This window comes from Peromyscus eremicus, chromosome 3 (genome assembly GCF_949786415.1).
Source record: "Peromyscus eremicus chromosome 3, PerEre_H2_v1, whole genome shotgun sequence".
In the NCBI taxonomy this organism is placed as follows: Eukaryota; Metazoa; Chordata; class Mammalia; order Rodentia; family Cricetidae; genus Peromyscus; species Peromyscus eremicus.
The window spans coordinates 80,664,456-80,680,455 of record NC_081418.1 but is presented as its reverse complement, the minus strand read 5'-3'; the positions used below and the strand labels follow the sequence as shown (position 1 = coordinate 80,680,455).

General features: G+C 39.4%; 1 protein-coding gene across 1 annotated transcript in view; it reads left to right on the top strand.

Annotated features, from left to right (window-relative positions):
- Nucleotides 1–16,000, top strand: part of Il23r (interleukin 23 receptor) — a 62,047-nt gene that overhangs the window by 29,076 nt on the left and 16,971 nt on the right. The window contains exon 6 of the mRNA XM_059256706.1: nucleotides 10,350–10,506. Within this exon, the coding sequence (XP_059112689.1) occupies nucleotides 10,350–10,506 (157 nt within the window). The remainder of the gene's footprint in view (nucleotides 1–10,349; nucleotides 10,507–16,000) is intronic.

Here is a 16,000-nt window from a genome sequence, read left to right as displayed (position 1 = left end):
GGCCACCAGGATAAAAGGACACATTTGGAGTGTGTGGTAATTTGAATGAGAAATGTTCCCCATAGCGTCTGAACACTTGGTCCTCTGTTGGTGGTGATGTTGGGGTAGGTTTAGGAAGTGTGGCCTTGCTAGAGAAGTCTGTCACTGGGAGTGAGCTTTGAGGTTTCAAGTCTACATGTCTCTCCCAGTTCACATCCTTTGTTTCCTGCTTGCGATTCAAGATTGAGCTCTCAGCATCCTGGGGTAACTGCCATGCCTCTGCTCTGACATCATGGACTCTTATCCCTCTGGAACTCTAAGCCAGATAAGCTCTTCAATAGGTTGCCTTGGTCATGGTGTTTTACCACAGCAATGGAAACACAGCTAGTACAGAAGTTGGTACCAGGAACGAGTTATTGCTGTGAAGAACCTGATCATACGGGATTTTTTTTGGAACCAGTAGCAAGAAGGAACTGCATGTATTGGTCATTCCTATGGTATCTTAAGTCATGAGACTATAGAGAAATTTATTTTATGACTGGTTATCCGAAACTGAGTGAGTATCTGCTTCTTGTTTTGTTTTTATGGGTTGGTATTTTTTTTTTGCCTTTTTTTAATTGAAAAAAAAAAGTTTATCTTTTCCAGCTATGTGTCTCTGTGTTGGTTCCATGTACTGCAAGAAGAAACTTCTCTGATAATGGCTGAGCAAGGCACTGATCTATGAGTACAGCAGGATGTCATTAGGAGTCATTTCATTGCTATGTTCCTTTAGCATAACAAGAGTATCTGGTTTTCCCCTAGGCCCATGGCCTATCTCAGGTTCTTGGCCACCCTAGCAGTGTCTGGCACGGGTTCCATCTCATAAAGTGGGACTTAAATCTAATCAGAGAGTGGGTTGGTTACTCCCACAATGTTTCTGTCACTATTGAACCAGAGTATCTTGCAGATGGGTCACCATTGTAGATCTCAGGGTTTGTAGCTTGGTTCGTTTTTCCACTCTGGCAGCATGCAGAGTACCTTCTAGCACCATAAACACTAGTCAACAGGGGTAAGGTTTCTAGTTGGACACCAGCTGTACTTCTGAGTGTTCAGTGAGATACGTATCATCTTCAGCAATAGGGTCTTCCCATCAATTTGTGGAAAGCAACTAATAGCCTTGGCAATAGCCTGAAGTGTTCTGGAGGTTTCCATGGGGCCCCTTTGGCCAGCTCAACTAGATACGACCCATTGCAGGAACTGGGATTTTACTTGGTGGTGTAAGATCTATAGTTGGGGCAATATCTGCCCCATTATTGGTGACACCATTTAGATTTCTTTCATATATGCATATATTTTGGAAAGTTTCTACAATAGTAGGTTTCCATACAGTACCTCAGATGGTCCTTAGTGTTAGTTGTCCCTCCCCGTATTCTCCCTATTTCCCTTCTCTTCCATCCCCCTCCTCATTAATCCTACCAATTCAGTCCCTCCCATCTCTCCACAGCAGTACATTCTATTTATTCTACTTCTCCTTCCTTAGAGAGGTCCTCTTCTCCTTCCCAGCCCCTTACTAAGTCCCTAACTTCTGTGGTTATACAGATTGTAGCACACATATCAAAGGCTTAAAAACTAACATCCATGCTGGGTGGTGGTGGCACACACCTTTAATCCCAGCACTCGGGAGGCAGCAGCAGGTGGATCTCTGTGAGTTCGAGGCCAGGTCTACAGAGTAAGTTCCAGGACAGCCAGGGATACACAGAGAAACCCTATCTCAAAAAGAAAAAAAACTAACATCCAAAAATAAGAGAAAACATACATTATTTGGGTCTGGGTTACCTCACTTGGGATGATTCTTTTTAGCACCGTTCATTTACCTGCAAATTTTATTATTTTTTAAACAATTGAACAATATCCCATTGTATAAATGTACCATATTTTTATTTTTCATTCCTGAGTTGATGGACATCTAGGCTGTTTCCAATTTTAGCCATTATAAATAGAGCAGCAATGAATATGTTATAAATAGAGAAGCAATGAATACGTTATAAATAGAGCAGTAATGAATATGAATGAGCAACTATCTCTGTAGTAGGATGTAGAGTCCTCTGGATGTATGCCCAAGAGTGTATACACTGGATCTTATGGAAAATACATTCTCACCTTCCTAATGAATCCACACACTGATTTACACAGTGACTGAACAAGTTTGTGCTCCCACCAGCAATGAATAAGTGTTGTGCTTTCCCTACATGATCTGTCATTTGTTTTATAGATCTTGGCAATTTTGACTGGTGTGAGATGATATCTCAAAGTAGCTTTGATTTGCATTTCCCTGATGACTAAGGAGGTCAAACATTTCTTCACGTGTTTCTCAGCATCTGTGTTTCATCTTTTGAAAACTCTCTGCTTAGTTCTGAACCCCATTTTTTTAATTATTGGTTTTCTTGATATTTAACTTTCTTTTAGTTCTTCATATATTTTAGATACTCTATCCAATGTGCAACTGATAAAAATCGTTTCCTATTCTTTAGGCTTTTGCTTTTCCCAAATGATAAGGTCCTTTGCCACACAGAAACTTTTCAGTTTCACAAAGTCCTGTTTATTAATTGTTGATCTTAGTGTCCACACTATCAGTGTCCTCTTCAGAACGTCTTTTCTTGTGCCAATTGGTTCAAGCCTATCCTCACTTTCTCTTCTGTCAGGTTCTTATGTTGATCTTATGTTGAGGGCTTTGATCCATTTGGAGTTGAGTCTTGTATAAGGTGATAAATGTGGATTTATTTAGACTCTTCTATATGTAGACATCCAATTGACCAGCACCATTTTTTAAAGATGTTGTCTCTTTATATGTATATATTTTATATAATGTATATTTCTGGCTTCTTTGTCAAGAAATCAGGTGTCCATAAGTGTATGGATTTACATCTAGATCTTCAATTCAACGCCATTGATCAATAGGTCTGTGTGTGTGTATGTACCATGCTATTTTTATTACTATCGCTCTGTAGTACAGTTTGAGGTCCAGGATGGTGATATCTCCAGAAGTTCTTTGATTATTCATGATTGTTTTAGTTATTCTGAGTTTTTTGTTTCCATATGAAGCTAAAAGTTGGGTTTTTTCCAAATTTGTGAAGAATTGTGTTGGAATTTTGATGGGGATTGTGTTGAGTCTGTAGATTGCTTTTGGTAGCATTGCCATTTTCACAATATTAATCCTAATGATTCATGAGCATGGGAGATCTTCCCATCTTCTGGTATTTTCTTCAATTTCTTCAATGTACTAAAGTTTTTATTATACAAATCTTTCACTTGATTGATTAAAGTTGCCCCCAAGGTATATTTTTTTTAGGCTACTGTGAAAGGTACTGTTTCCCTGGCTTTTTCTCAGTATGTTTGTCATTTATATATATATATATATAGGAAGGCTACTGATTTTTGTGAGTTAATTTTGTGTTCTGCTGCTTTAGTGAATATGTTTATCAACTATAGGAGTTTCTTAATGGAGTTTTAGGGTCTTTTATGTGTAAAGTCATATCATCTGAGAGTAAAGATACTTTGACTTCTACTTTTCTATTTGTATCCTGTAAGCAGAGTTTTTCATATGGACAGACAGTCAGCTCTGTCCTGCCAGCCACTCCCAGATAACCACACAGAGACATTAATTATGTCTCTTATTAATTATAATAATATAATATTATTAATTATAAATTATTGGCCAATAGCTTAGGCTTGTTACTAACTAGCTCTTACATCTTAAATTAATCCATATTTTTATCTATGTTCTACCACATGGCTTGGTACCTTATCTCAGTACAACATGTTCATCTCCTGCTTACTCTGTCTCCTCCCAACCCTCCTGACTCCATTCTTTTTCCCAGCATCCTTCTAGTCTCTCCCGTCCAATCTCTTCCTACCAAGCTCTTTATTAACAGTGAGAGCAATACAGCTTCACAGTGAACAAGAGGATTAGTCCACAGCATTTCCCCCTTTTTGTCTAATTAAAAAGGAAGGTTTTAAATTTAACATAGTAAAAATATATATATCAGTTACTGAGTAAGAATTACAGTTACAATATCCATTCAATTTGTATTTGGCAAATTTAGAGAAAATATTCTATTATTTATCTTATCTTTGTGAGCCTAAAGTTTTATCCCTAATTTACCTTTATCATAACTAAGAAAAACTTTAAGTCTACTTGTTTAGTCTTTAAGTCCATCAAAGACCCCAGAAGGGTGTAATGTTACCTAATGACAGGGACATCTGTGTTGCCTAGACAGTCACCCAAAGTTGTTCTGTAATGTTGGGGTACCCAACTTTGGCCTACAGGCCTAGTATATCTGACAGACATTTTTGAGAAGCAGGAAATTTTTCAGGGCTGTCTACCCTGACTTGGCAAGCTTGCCAGTCATGTTTTTTTGTGTCCTGCTGTTCCAGTTTGGACAGTACACTGTCAGCTATTGAGGCAAGGGCAATTTCTTTGCCCAAATGGCTAGCTTTTGCCATGAAGAAAGCAAACTCCATACAGAGTTTCTTCATTGCCCATCATCTTTTTTGAAGTAATTTGGTGCTGTCAGGAACAGACCTGTCTCACTGTCATGAAAAGCCTTAGGTTATTAAACACCTTAAATGCCATATTCTATAAGTCTTTGAAGTATATGAAGACCATCTATCTATCTAAATATGTATATATTTAACCTTGAAAACATATCTAATATGACTACAAGCTTGATTATTATAGATTACTATCAACCTGTATTTCTTAATTATACATGACATTTTTAAATTAGCTACATAAACACAATACCCGAAACAAGAGTAGAAACATACATACATTATAGCAAAAATAATTTCAAATTTGTATCAATAAACCAAAATCCACACAAATGTAAAATATTTTGAGATTGATAGTTGATTTTTGGATTAAATAGATTCAGTAATCTACTCTTTTTTCCTATAAATTCCTATATCCTCCCCTTTTTCTTTAGAAAGAGATCTTTGAATTTAACTCCTTTGTTTAGCTTTTTTCCTGACTATAACTAATAACAATTTGTAACCCACCCTCTTTAAATGATGATAAACATCCATAAGAAATTTTGGGAATGTGGGTGTTTTTTTTCTCTAGACTGCTTCCTGTTGTCTAGGGGCACTGGCATCTTTGGGGGACCCTGAGAAAATTTAGGATAATGGTTAAGTCTTGACTGGAGTAGTTCGTGAGGCTGGACCAGCTCATCCAGCAGCCTTAAAGCTATTCTGGATGTAGAACTCTGAGGAAACTGCAATAGTGGCATTTTAAGATGCTGGATCACCTGGGCCATTCATCTTTATTGGTGACTGGTCCCCTTGCTCTGAAAATACATAAACTTTTAAAGGTAGCATATATTACAAGTATGGAATATGTGGTGTGCATAAGTCAGTTAAAAATATTTTTTGTTTTATGTTTGAGCAGGTAAAATACAGCATATGTTTTGTAGGTTTTTTAGGTTTATTTCTTTACTTTTGTAGCCAGGATTTTCAGGGTGTCTTCCCCCATCAAACCTGATCCATATCAGCCTGGAATGAATCAATCTCATTTTCTGTGGAAAAAAGCATAACCTCTTACCCAAAGCAGCATACCTATTGACTTCCATTTTGAAGTCAAGACATTTTTAAAATATACAGATTGGTTTAATCTAGCAGCTTTCATAATCCAATGTCTCTTAGAGAAGAGGAGGGAAAGGAAGGACCAAAAATCCCAAGTTGAGTTTCAAAATTATTTGAACTGCATTTTTTGAGTAGGAGGTTGAGGGTAAATAAAGTCAATGATGGAACAGGCATCATCAAAGGAAGTGATGCCAAAAAAAATTAAAATTTCTGTTTAGTTGACTTTTTGACAGACAGTTTTGATATATAAGGTTGTGGGGAAGGTACTGGTGAAGATAGATTTAAATAGGGTTGTTACAGATGTCCTTAAAGTTAATCTCATGAGGTAGCTTTGGAGTTCTCATCACAGTTGTTTATACAGAGGGAGGTAATAGATAGGCTAATTTTAAAAGGCTAAGATATGCTAAAGTGGTTTTGGGTTTGGGCCTGTAGTTTTCTTATATCCCTGAGTGGTTCTCCTCCTCCCACCCAGCCCCTGTTTTATTTTTTTCACTTTGTATATTATGTCAGTTCAATGTAAATCAGCTTTTTCTTAGTGTAATTGGAGCATGAGTTGGTGGTAGAAGGTGGACTCTATAGAACAAGATAGCTCTCTGTGGGTCCTAATAAAACTTGTCAGGGTAAAACATAGCCTCCCTGTGGTCACAGTTAGCATGGAGGAAGAAGCGCACTCCCCATTCCAGAAACCTTGAGAATGTGAACCTGCTTTGGTCTGGTCGGGAGAGGGGGGGGACTGCAAGGAGGGGGCTGGTGCCAGTGTCACTAGAAAAGCCATGGAGGATCCTGTGATGTGCAGCCCTGGAGATGGGATGGGGCACGTGTAATAATCCACACAAGAAAGATACAGACACCTGATTAAGTCAATTAAAAATATATGAGTCCTTTATTAGCCAGTGACCAAGGGAAGGCTTATGCCTCAAAGTCTTGGGGCCAAAGCTCAGGGGAACAGCATTTTTAAAGGCAAAAGCCACAAAGACAATAATTTACATCAAAGTTACATGAGAGTTAGAGTAACTTGGAAGCATTCATTTCTGGCAGAATATAGTAATTATTTTAGACATGACATGACTATTTTTTTTATTTATACCTTCCTCAGGTATATTAGTTTATGTCAAGTTTGTATAAATATTCATTATTTTGGTGAACACATCTGGACCATGGTCAAGGTCATGGAAATATCAACTATGTTGCCAAGGTAGATGTGACTGCTGTCAGGTAGGAAGCTGAGAACTGTCTAAGTAAACACAAAAAGGAGTCAGGACAAGATGGCGTTATCTTAGGCACGTCGTAACTACATGGAGGGAGATGGAGAACAACTACATGGTGGGTATCATCGGCACCAGGCCAGGTCCAGGAGAAATCAGGAGGCCTTTAGTAAGATCCCAGAGAGCCAGAAAGTAGCAACCATGAGCCACCATGTGTCAGAGGAGACAAATAGAACCCAAGGACAACACTGGAGAAGCCAGGCTTCTTGTCATCATAGCGAAGCAAAACGTTTGGCTGTGAATGGGGCAGCCTCCTAACACACACACACAGAGAAAAGTTGCAGTCTCCATGCAGCTGGGGAAAGAGACTTTCTGAAGAGGCTGCTTTTGTGTGGAGAATGTAGTAAAGAAAAACAGAAAGGAAAAGAGCTATTTTAGAGTTAGAAGGGGCATTTGCTATAGGAATCCTCAAGCCATTTGCCACTATGCTGTATAAAATCTAGGTCTGTTCAAATGTACATCAAAGAAATCATGTTTAGGCCACTGAAAGCTACTATTTAATTTTTTGTGTGACAAGATGATGTTACAAAAGAAAATTGGTCATTTGAGTATGATTTCTCCCCCCAGGATAAAGCATTTTGAGAAAGGTGGGCAAAAATGGGTTGTATCCATTATGAGGCTGGATGAGTTAAGGAAGTGGAAACATGTGACGGAATCCTGCACCACTCTGCTTCCTGGTCTCCCAAATATGTGGCCATTGTCACACCCAGGAAACCAAGCTGAGTTTGGGCATCCCCAAAACTGGCTGGTTTGTAGCACTGAGTCCCAACCCAAGCTCAAGGGAGGCAGCTGCCTAAACTTTTACTGAGTTGGTCCAGAGACGGTAGTTGTCCCAAAGATGAGAGACTTACCAAAAGTCAGAGGCCAGTGTAGCGTGTGGAGAAGCAGCAGTAAGCAGAGAAGGCCAGGGGCCCCAAAGAGCATCTGTTACAGCTGAGCCCCATCATGGGCTTTGGCACCGTTATGATAGGTCTCAGCTTAGGAGCTCAAGTGCACACTGAGGGGGGATGGGTTGTCTGAAGCAAGTTCAGAGCCAAGAGGCAGAGTGTGTGCCCCCTTTTACATGTTTCGAAGAAATGGGAAGGTCCGCAACAGCACTTTGAGTCAATGTGCGGAACTGTCTCTAATTCCAGGAAGCAGAAGGGGAAGAGGGCTTGCATTTTGAGAAAGGAATGAGTGACCTTGAAAATGTGAACAGTAAAGAGGAGGGACCCATTAGCTACTATGTTTCTATCACTCCTTCAGAGTAGACAAAACTCCTTCTCCGTCAAGTGATTAGAATCTCTAGCTGGGTTTATCACTTTGACTAAGGGACAACCCCTAGGAAGGTGGGATCACTTGCCATGCTAAAGAGATAGAATAATTAGCTCTTTAACGAAGTACTATACTATTATTTCTGCCCCGAGTTCAGTAGTAACGTAGGGCCATCAGTCTGCACATTTTTCTGAAATATTCAGAAAGGTGAGACTTTTCTTTTTCTTTATTTCTAAGCATGTTTTCCAGGCTTTTTCCCTATAAAGGAAGGGACAGGGAAACCACTAAACTGGACCACTCTATGGGTAGAAAGCAAGTTTATTTGAGAAAGTTCAAAGCTACCATGGCCATCTCTTAGGGGACAGAGAGAGAAAAGCAAAAGGTGGGGAAAGCCTTGACAGTTTTAAAGAGACATGCTGCTGCAGGAGAAAGTGGGAATAGCCTGGAAATTAGAGTATCAAGTGGGGAAGGTCTGTGAGCCAGGAGAACCTGAGGACTAGAGTGGGGACTTGGACGGGTGTTACTAGGGAGTGGATGCCTCATTGCTGGAGATATTCGGCTGTAGGGAGATGAGGGAAGCAATGGCTCTTCCTGACAGACAGAAACCTGCTTCATGAGTTTCTGAAGAATGCTGATTTCAGGCTTTTGTTTATCTGCTAGCAATTCTTCTGTTACCTGGTCAGCGTCCAACCTGAGCTGAGCCTAGAATGTCATTTACGACATTGTCAAGGGCACTGCCATTTTGGGGGGCCCATTTGGATCGCGCATCCCCCAATGTTTTAGGATTCCTACTTAAAATCTTGTGGCCTCCATGACAGCTGAAACGCATGGCTTTCTCCTTCTGCAGCTAAAGTTTTGCAGCATAACTGCTCTGGGAGTTTTCTTTTAAAGCTCTAATAATGTCCTGGTGCTTCCATTTGAGTCTATTTTTAAATTGTTTTATTGATAACCCCAAAAGGGACCCAGTTAACTTCCCATGTATCAACACAGGGCAGGTGGGCCCTGATAGCTTAGAGTCTTTTATAGGACCAGTGAGTGCTATGTAAATGACCTATAAAAAGGGCCAGAAGTCCTTTTGAGCACATGCTTTTCCTTCAGCTCTCTGGCCCACTCCCCTTCTCTAGGGTGTTTTCTCTTTCACAATAAACTGCCCCTGTTTCTACAATACAGTGGACAGTGCTTGGCATCCTTCCTGCTCCTCTGAGTGCTAAACCCTCTCTTCTAGCTACTTATCTTTGTAGTCTTCCTCTTGGCACCTTAAGCTCCTGTCAAGAACCGACTCAGGGGCTGGAGACATGGCTCCTGGCTAAAAGAGCACTCGATGCTCTTGTAAAGGACCAGGGGATCAGTCCCAGCACCCACATAGCAGGTCACAACTATCCATAACTTCAGTAAGTCACTTTCCACGGGGTGCTGCTGCTGTGAGCCCTGGGTCCCTCTCCTGGCTGAGCCAGCTAATATGGAGTGTGTTCTTCACTTTGTTTGATAACAGATGATACCACAATCACAGTTGTATTCCTGAGCTCTTTTCTCTCCTATTTCCTTTTCATTGCATTTTCAGAGTCCACTTTTCTTGGATGTTTTATTTGCTCTCATATACTTGTGCACACACACTCATACATACTGTACAATTTACACAAATCTCCAATAAGAACCAATTTAACGACTTACCTTCTGAGTATTTTTTCTAATTTATCACGAATAAATGAGACACTTTCCTCATTCAGGGAGGTTATTCATATAAATAGTCAATGCTTGCCCTGAATTCAACCCCCAGCACCAAGTAACTAGGCAACAGGTGCATATCAGAAATCTTAGTGCTTGGAGGTGGGGACAAGAGGATCAGAAGCCTGGATTGCATCAGACCCTAACTCAAAAAAAAAAAAATCTGACACAGAGAAAGAATATGAACGATTAACAGCCAAATCCTCCATCCCCTGGGGGAGGGGGGAGAAGGGGAGGGGTGGGCAACTATTACAAAGTGTAAAATGTATATTTTGGAATTTCTGGAGATTTCCAAGTTTGTCACATATAAACCAGTATGAATTTTGCTTTTAATTCTAAATAAAACCTGTGTGTGGTTGTGTATGTTTTATAGTACTCTGTTCTTGCTTGTTTTCTCTGGCTCTATGAAGTGCCCAGAATCGAGTGGATATTCTCTAGATTTGCTGAATGGAATAACTATTCTGAATGCCCACCACCTCACTTCACTGCCATTATGCATCCATTTAGGTTAAGGAATTTGACACCAACTTCACATATGTGCAGCAGTCGGAATTCTACCTGGAGCCCAACAGCAAGTATGTGTTTCAAGTGAGATGTCAAGGACCGGGTAAAAGACATTGGCAGTCTTGGGGCTCGCCTTTTGTTCACAGTACTCCCCTCACAGGTGGGTATGTTTAAGTACTGTGTTCTCTGCAGCTCTCCTTTTGGTCTTCTTCTAAGTGTTCCTTCAGCTTGCCTGCGACCCTTGAGAAAGGCTACTGTGGAGGGCGACAATATTGAAATCATCATTTACTTTGAGCTTTTTAAGGCTGACAGTTTGTGAAATGGTTTAAGCCACCTGGAGATGCTTGGGTTTCAACACATTTACTCACATTTCTTCCCACAAAGGGACTAATTCTACACACAGTTGGGGTGACAATCCTCACAAACACAATGATTTGTTATCAGTCCTTGTTTTGGAAAGTATCATTGAGTTACAGAAAAAAATAAATGCATCACAAAAATATAAAAAAAAATCATAGGCCGGGCGGTGGTGGCGCACGCCTTTAATCCCAGTACTCGGGAGGCAGAGCCAGGCGGATCTCTGTGAGTTCGAGGCCAGCCTGGGCTAACAAGTGAGTTCCAGGAAAGGCGCAAAGCTACACAGAGAAACCCTGTCTCGAAAAACCAAAAAAAAAAAAAAAAATCATATAATGTGACTAAACACTGATTATCTCTATACTAAAAGTAACCCGAAAAAGTTAAAAACACTTAACCATGGAATTAATGACTTCTCAGCAAGACCTCACTGATAGAGATATAGAAAGATCTCATTCCTATTATTATTAGTTTAATTACATATGCATTTAGTCACACCACACAATACCACCTTCTTAGCCGAATAGATTTCAATTGTAAGCAAGTAACAAAAGTCAAACAAGTACAATTGTCATAATATTCCAGAGTGGCTCCGTGAACCAGATGTATGCCTTTTATGTATAGTTTATAAGCCAGGTTTTGTTTTGCTTTCCAGAAACAACGCATCTGGCTTAATTATACTCACATCATTAATAACATCGTTCTTACTGCAACAGCTTGACAACTATGATATGTGACTTCAAGTGGATGGAGCCCAGCAAACCAAGTTATTTTGGCGCCCCCTGTTGTCCAAATCCTAGAGCTACATTATTAGGAGAATAATTCCAAATAAATTATCAGTTCTCTATTTTTAGAAGTTAAAATTTAATATTTTCCATCTTAAGTTGGTATTGGTAAAACTTCTTGAGATTCTTCATACAATATAAAATATATTTACTTAGTAATTAAATTCTTTTTCAAATTTTATTTTATTTTGATTTTATGTGTATGGGAGTTTTATTTATACGTTTGTCTGTGTGTGCCTGGAGCCCACAGAATCCCAGAAGAAGGCAGTGGATCTCCTGGAACTGAAGGTATAAATGGTTGTGAACCACAGCGTGGGTGTTGGGTATCAAACCCAGATCCTCTGGATGAGCTCTTAACTGTTGAGCCATCTCTCTAGCCCCAAGTAACATGGTTCTTTTTAAATGAAACCCAGAGTTACTCAAATGAGTGTAATTGAGCATAATTTGCTTAAACTTACAAAGCACTGTTCTCTGTAAGCTTGTTTGTTTTTTATGTTCACCGTATTTGGTTGTGTAATTAGCACCACTTTGCAAATGTAGAAAGTGAGTCATGATTTGCTAGGCAGTCTGGCACATTGCTCGTGGGTCATTGCACTGAGCTGCTCAAATGCTGTACGTTCTCATCACCACTGCTCAGCACTCTCAATCTTTGTCATTCAGTTCTGTCTGAACAAGTGGAATGGCAGATAATCTGTCCCTCTACAGGTCAGGGGCAGGCCAACAAATGGTGTGTGCATGCACGTATTTGGTTGTTGTTGTTGTTGTTGTTGTTGTTGTTGTTGTTGTTGTTTTAGACAGAATGTCACTCTGTAATACAGGATTGTCTTGAACTTGTGACAATCCTCCTGCCTCAGCCCTCCAACTGCTGTAATTACAGGCGTATGCCATCATATCCAGCACAAATGTTGTTTATGGACAAAGGTCTAGGGTAGAAGGGAATAAGAACCTACAAAATCTGAGCTTCACGTTTCTTATTTCGTAAGAAGAAATTTCACTTAAAAGTCAAAATAGCAGTCAAACGTGAAGATTTATGTACCTCACACACTCACTTAAAGGAACCACAGGCTGTTCTTTTGTTCCACATCCCTTCCCGTGATACATTTAATGAGAAACAGTGGAAATACTAGAGAAAGTAAAAATTTTTAAACTCAAATACATATTTTTCTTTGCAAACACAATGTACGTTTGTTTACTATGAGATCTAGAAATATCTATTACTCACATGTTAATGAATTTATGCTAGTATTTCCTATGCACATACATTTTTGTGATTGGAACTGGAGTGTTTTCTGGTTTGCTTATGTAGTCTACTTGTAAGTTTTTAAACACCTTGTTTAATGGCTACACATTGTTCTAGTTTATAGACATACCATGACTTATTTATTTCCTTTTTTGAGATTTTTTTTTAATATATATGGATGTTTTGCCTGCATGTATAATGTCTGTGCACCACATGCATGCAATCTCCAAGGAGGCCAGAAGAGGGCATCTGATCCTTTGAAATCGGAGTTACACATGCACTAACATGTGGATGCTGTGAATCCAACTGCCGACCTCTGGAAGAGAAGACAGTGCTCTTAACAGCAGATCCATTTCTCCACCCCCATTTCCTTATTTAAACAAATTTCAGCTACTTCATTTCATCATTATCAGTAAGCTTCTTTAAATAGATTTGTATTTAAACTTTTACTTCTTTATATCTAAAAAACAGAATTATTAGATCAAAAGTTATGCAAATTTGGTGCTGGGAAGATGGCTTGGTAGGTAAAGGGCTTGCTGTGCGAGAATGAGGCTCTGGGTTCACATTTCCAGCACCCATATAATAGCCATGTGCAGCAGTGTGTATCTGTAATCCCAGTGCTTGGGAAGGGCAGAGCTGGCAGATCCTAGAGGCTGACTAGCCAGTCACTCTAGCCCATCAATGAGCTCCAGGTTCAGTAACGGATCAATGTCTCAAAAAGAAAAAAAAAAAAAAAAGGTCAAGAACAGTAGAAGTAGAACTGAATGTAAGTCTCAGGCTGCCACATGCACATACATGGAAGAAAGTATCCTCACATACACAAGCATACACACATATGCACAGTTAAGTACATCATGTATACAACACACATACAGTGTTAAGCATATACACACATACTCCAAGTTAAGCACATATACACAAACCACACATATATTCAGGCAACACACACACACACACACACACACACACACACACACACACACACGAGGGGGATTAAGCACATTTTAAGATGCATGTTGTCAAATTGTTTTTTTTAATTCTATTGGTAATTTTATATATAAATACACTGTATTTACATCATTTCCACCCCTATGTCTCCTTTATACCCCCTCTCAAATTCATGACCCCTTCTCCTCCTCCTCCTCCTCCTCCTCCTCCTCCTCCTCCTCCTCCTCCTCCTCTTCTTTCTATTATTTTTTGAGACAGAGTTTCTCTGTGAGGCCATGGCTGTCCTGGAACTCACTCTGTAGACTAGGATGGACTTGAACTTGCAGAGATCCACCTGCCTCTGTCTTCCAAGTGCTAGGGTTAAAGGCCTGCACTACCACCTCTGGGCTATGGCCCCTTCTTGTGCATATATATATATATATATATATATATATATATATATATATATATATATATTTGTGTAAATCCATTCAGTGTTGTACTTATGTATATGTGTTTAGGACTAACAATTTGAGATGAATGAGGGAACTTAACCCTAAAGATAACTAATTTTCCCTCCCTCAGAAGCCATTGCTTGTCTGTAGCTCTTCATCTATGGGTGGAGTCTTGTGAAATTTCCCTCATCTTCATTGGCTCATCAACTGATGTATTCATTATGCAGGTCTTGTTTAAGCAGCCATATTGTTGAGAGATCATGGGAGCAGCTTCCTGTAATATCTAGAAGACACTATCTTGCAGCAAGCATCTTGGTCCTCTGGCTCTTACCATCTTTCTGCTCCCTTTTCCATCATATCTCCTGAGCTTTAGGTACTGGGATTGTGCTGTAGATGTACTAATTAAGTCTTTGCCTCCTGTGGTCACTTAGTCTCTACATTTTGACCAGTTATGGATCCCTGTAGCAATCTCCATCTGTTGTAAAAAGAAGTTTCTTTGATGAGGGATATGAGCCACACTTATCTGTGAGTATAAAGATAAGTGTTTAGAAATAGAAGCTAAATTGACTTAGGAAAATCATAATAGTAGGTTTTCAAATATGTTTTAGCAAATCCTCACTATTTACCTTTTTAAGAATCCATGAAAAAACAGTTATTATCATGTTATTTAAATATTAATTCAGCCTGTACCACTTGGCAGGCCTTAGAAGTGCTTAAGAACCTCAGTAAGCAAAGACCAAGATATATACCTTGGAGAAGTTTTATTCTAGAAAAGATAGAGAAGAATAATTATATAATAAGTTTCATTACCTTGTAAGTACAAATACAAATAAAAGCAGGAAGAAGCAACCTACACAGGTGAAGAGCAACGTGACTTGTGATTGAAAACAAAATATGTTCCCATAATATTGTTTTTGTTAACCAGTTTGCTTGGTAATGGAGTTTTTTTTTTTCCCCAACAGCTAAACTCCAAGTAATTAAGGGTTTATTTATAAGGAAGTACATTCAGTGCAAGCAATAATGTTTCTTCCACAGAGGATTGTCCTGATTATTTTCTAAATTATTACATGTGTGTCACTGATTTCCAAAATTATACCCAGCTAGGCTAGTAGGCATTTCTCTGTATTGCTGCTCTCTGAAAAGCGTGTTTTCCTTGTCTTTAAAGCCTGGTCTTGAACACTGGGCATGGGTGCACATGCCTATAATCCTATAACACGGGAGGCTGAAGCAGGAGGATTTGGAGTTCAAGTTCAGCCTAGGCTATGTAGTGAGAGTCTGCCAATAAATGGAAGGATGGATGGATGGATGGATGGGTGGATGGATGGATGGGGAGAATACAAGCAGCAAAAACTGCTCTCAAGCTATGATGCTAGTCAGTTGTAGCGTGGTTGGCCTGCCCCGTTCAAGTACTGCCAACTATGACAACAATAAAAGTTTTTGAAAAACCCAGGCTCAAAGAGAAACCGAAAGAGCTCACTTATAGTAAGAGCTGGGTGACTTGAATGACTTAATCTCTTTTCCTTCCTTGAATATTAAGCCTTTACTGGAAAGCAGAGCTTTATAAAAATAAAAAAAAAAAAATCAGTTCCTCAGAACAGAATGTCAGGCTTTACCACATCCACAGGGGAAGTTTTGTTAGTTAGACACCCATGTTCCTCTATCCTAGCATGTTATCAAGTCACTTAGAAAGACTGGGAGTCTTCAGAATATACGATATAAGCTAACATTTCTAGGATGGTCACTATGGTAAACTTTTTACCTATGAATTGTTCTCTATTGCTATGGTCCTATAAAACCAGCATGATCATTGTTCCACCATGTAGATGAAGGCAATGAGGTCCAAAAACTTGCCAAAAGTTACAAAACATGGCAATAGCCAAGTCCTGGCACAGT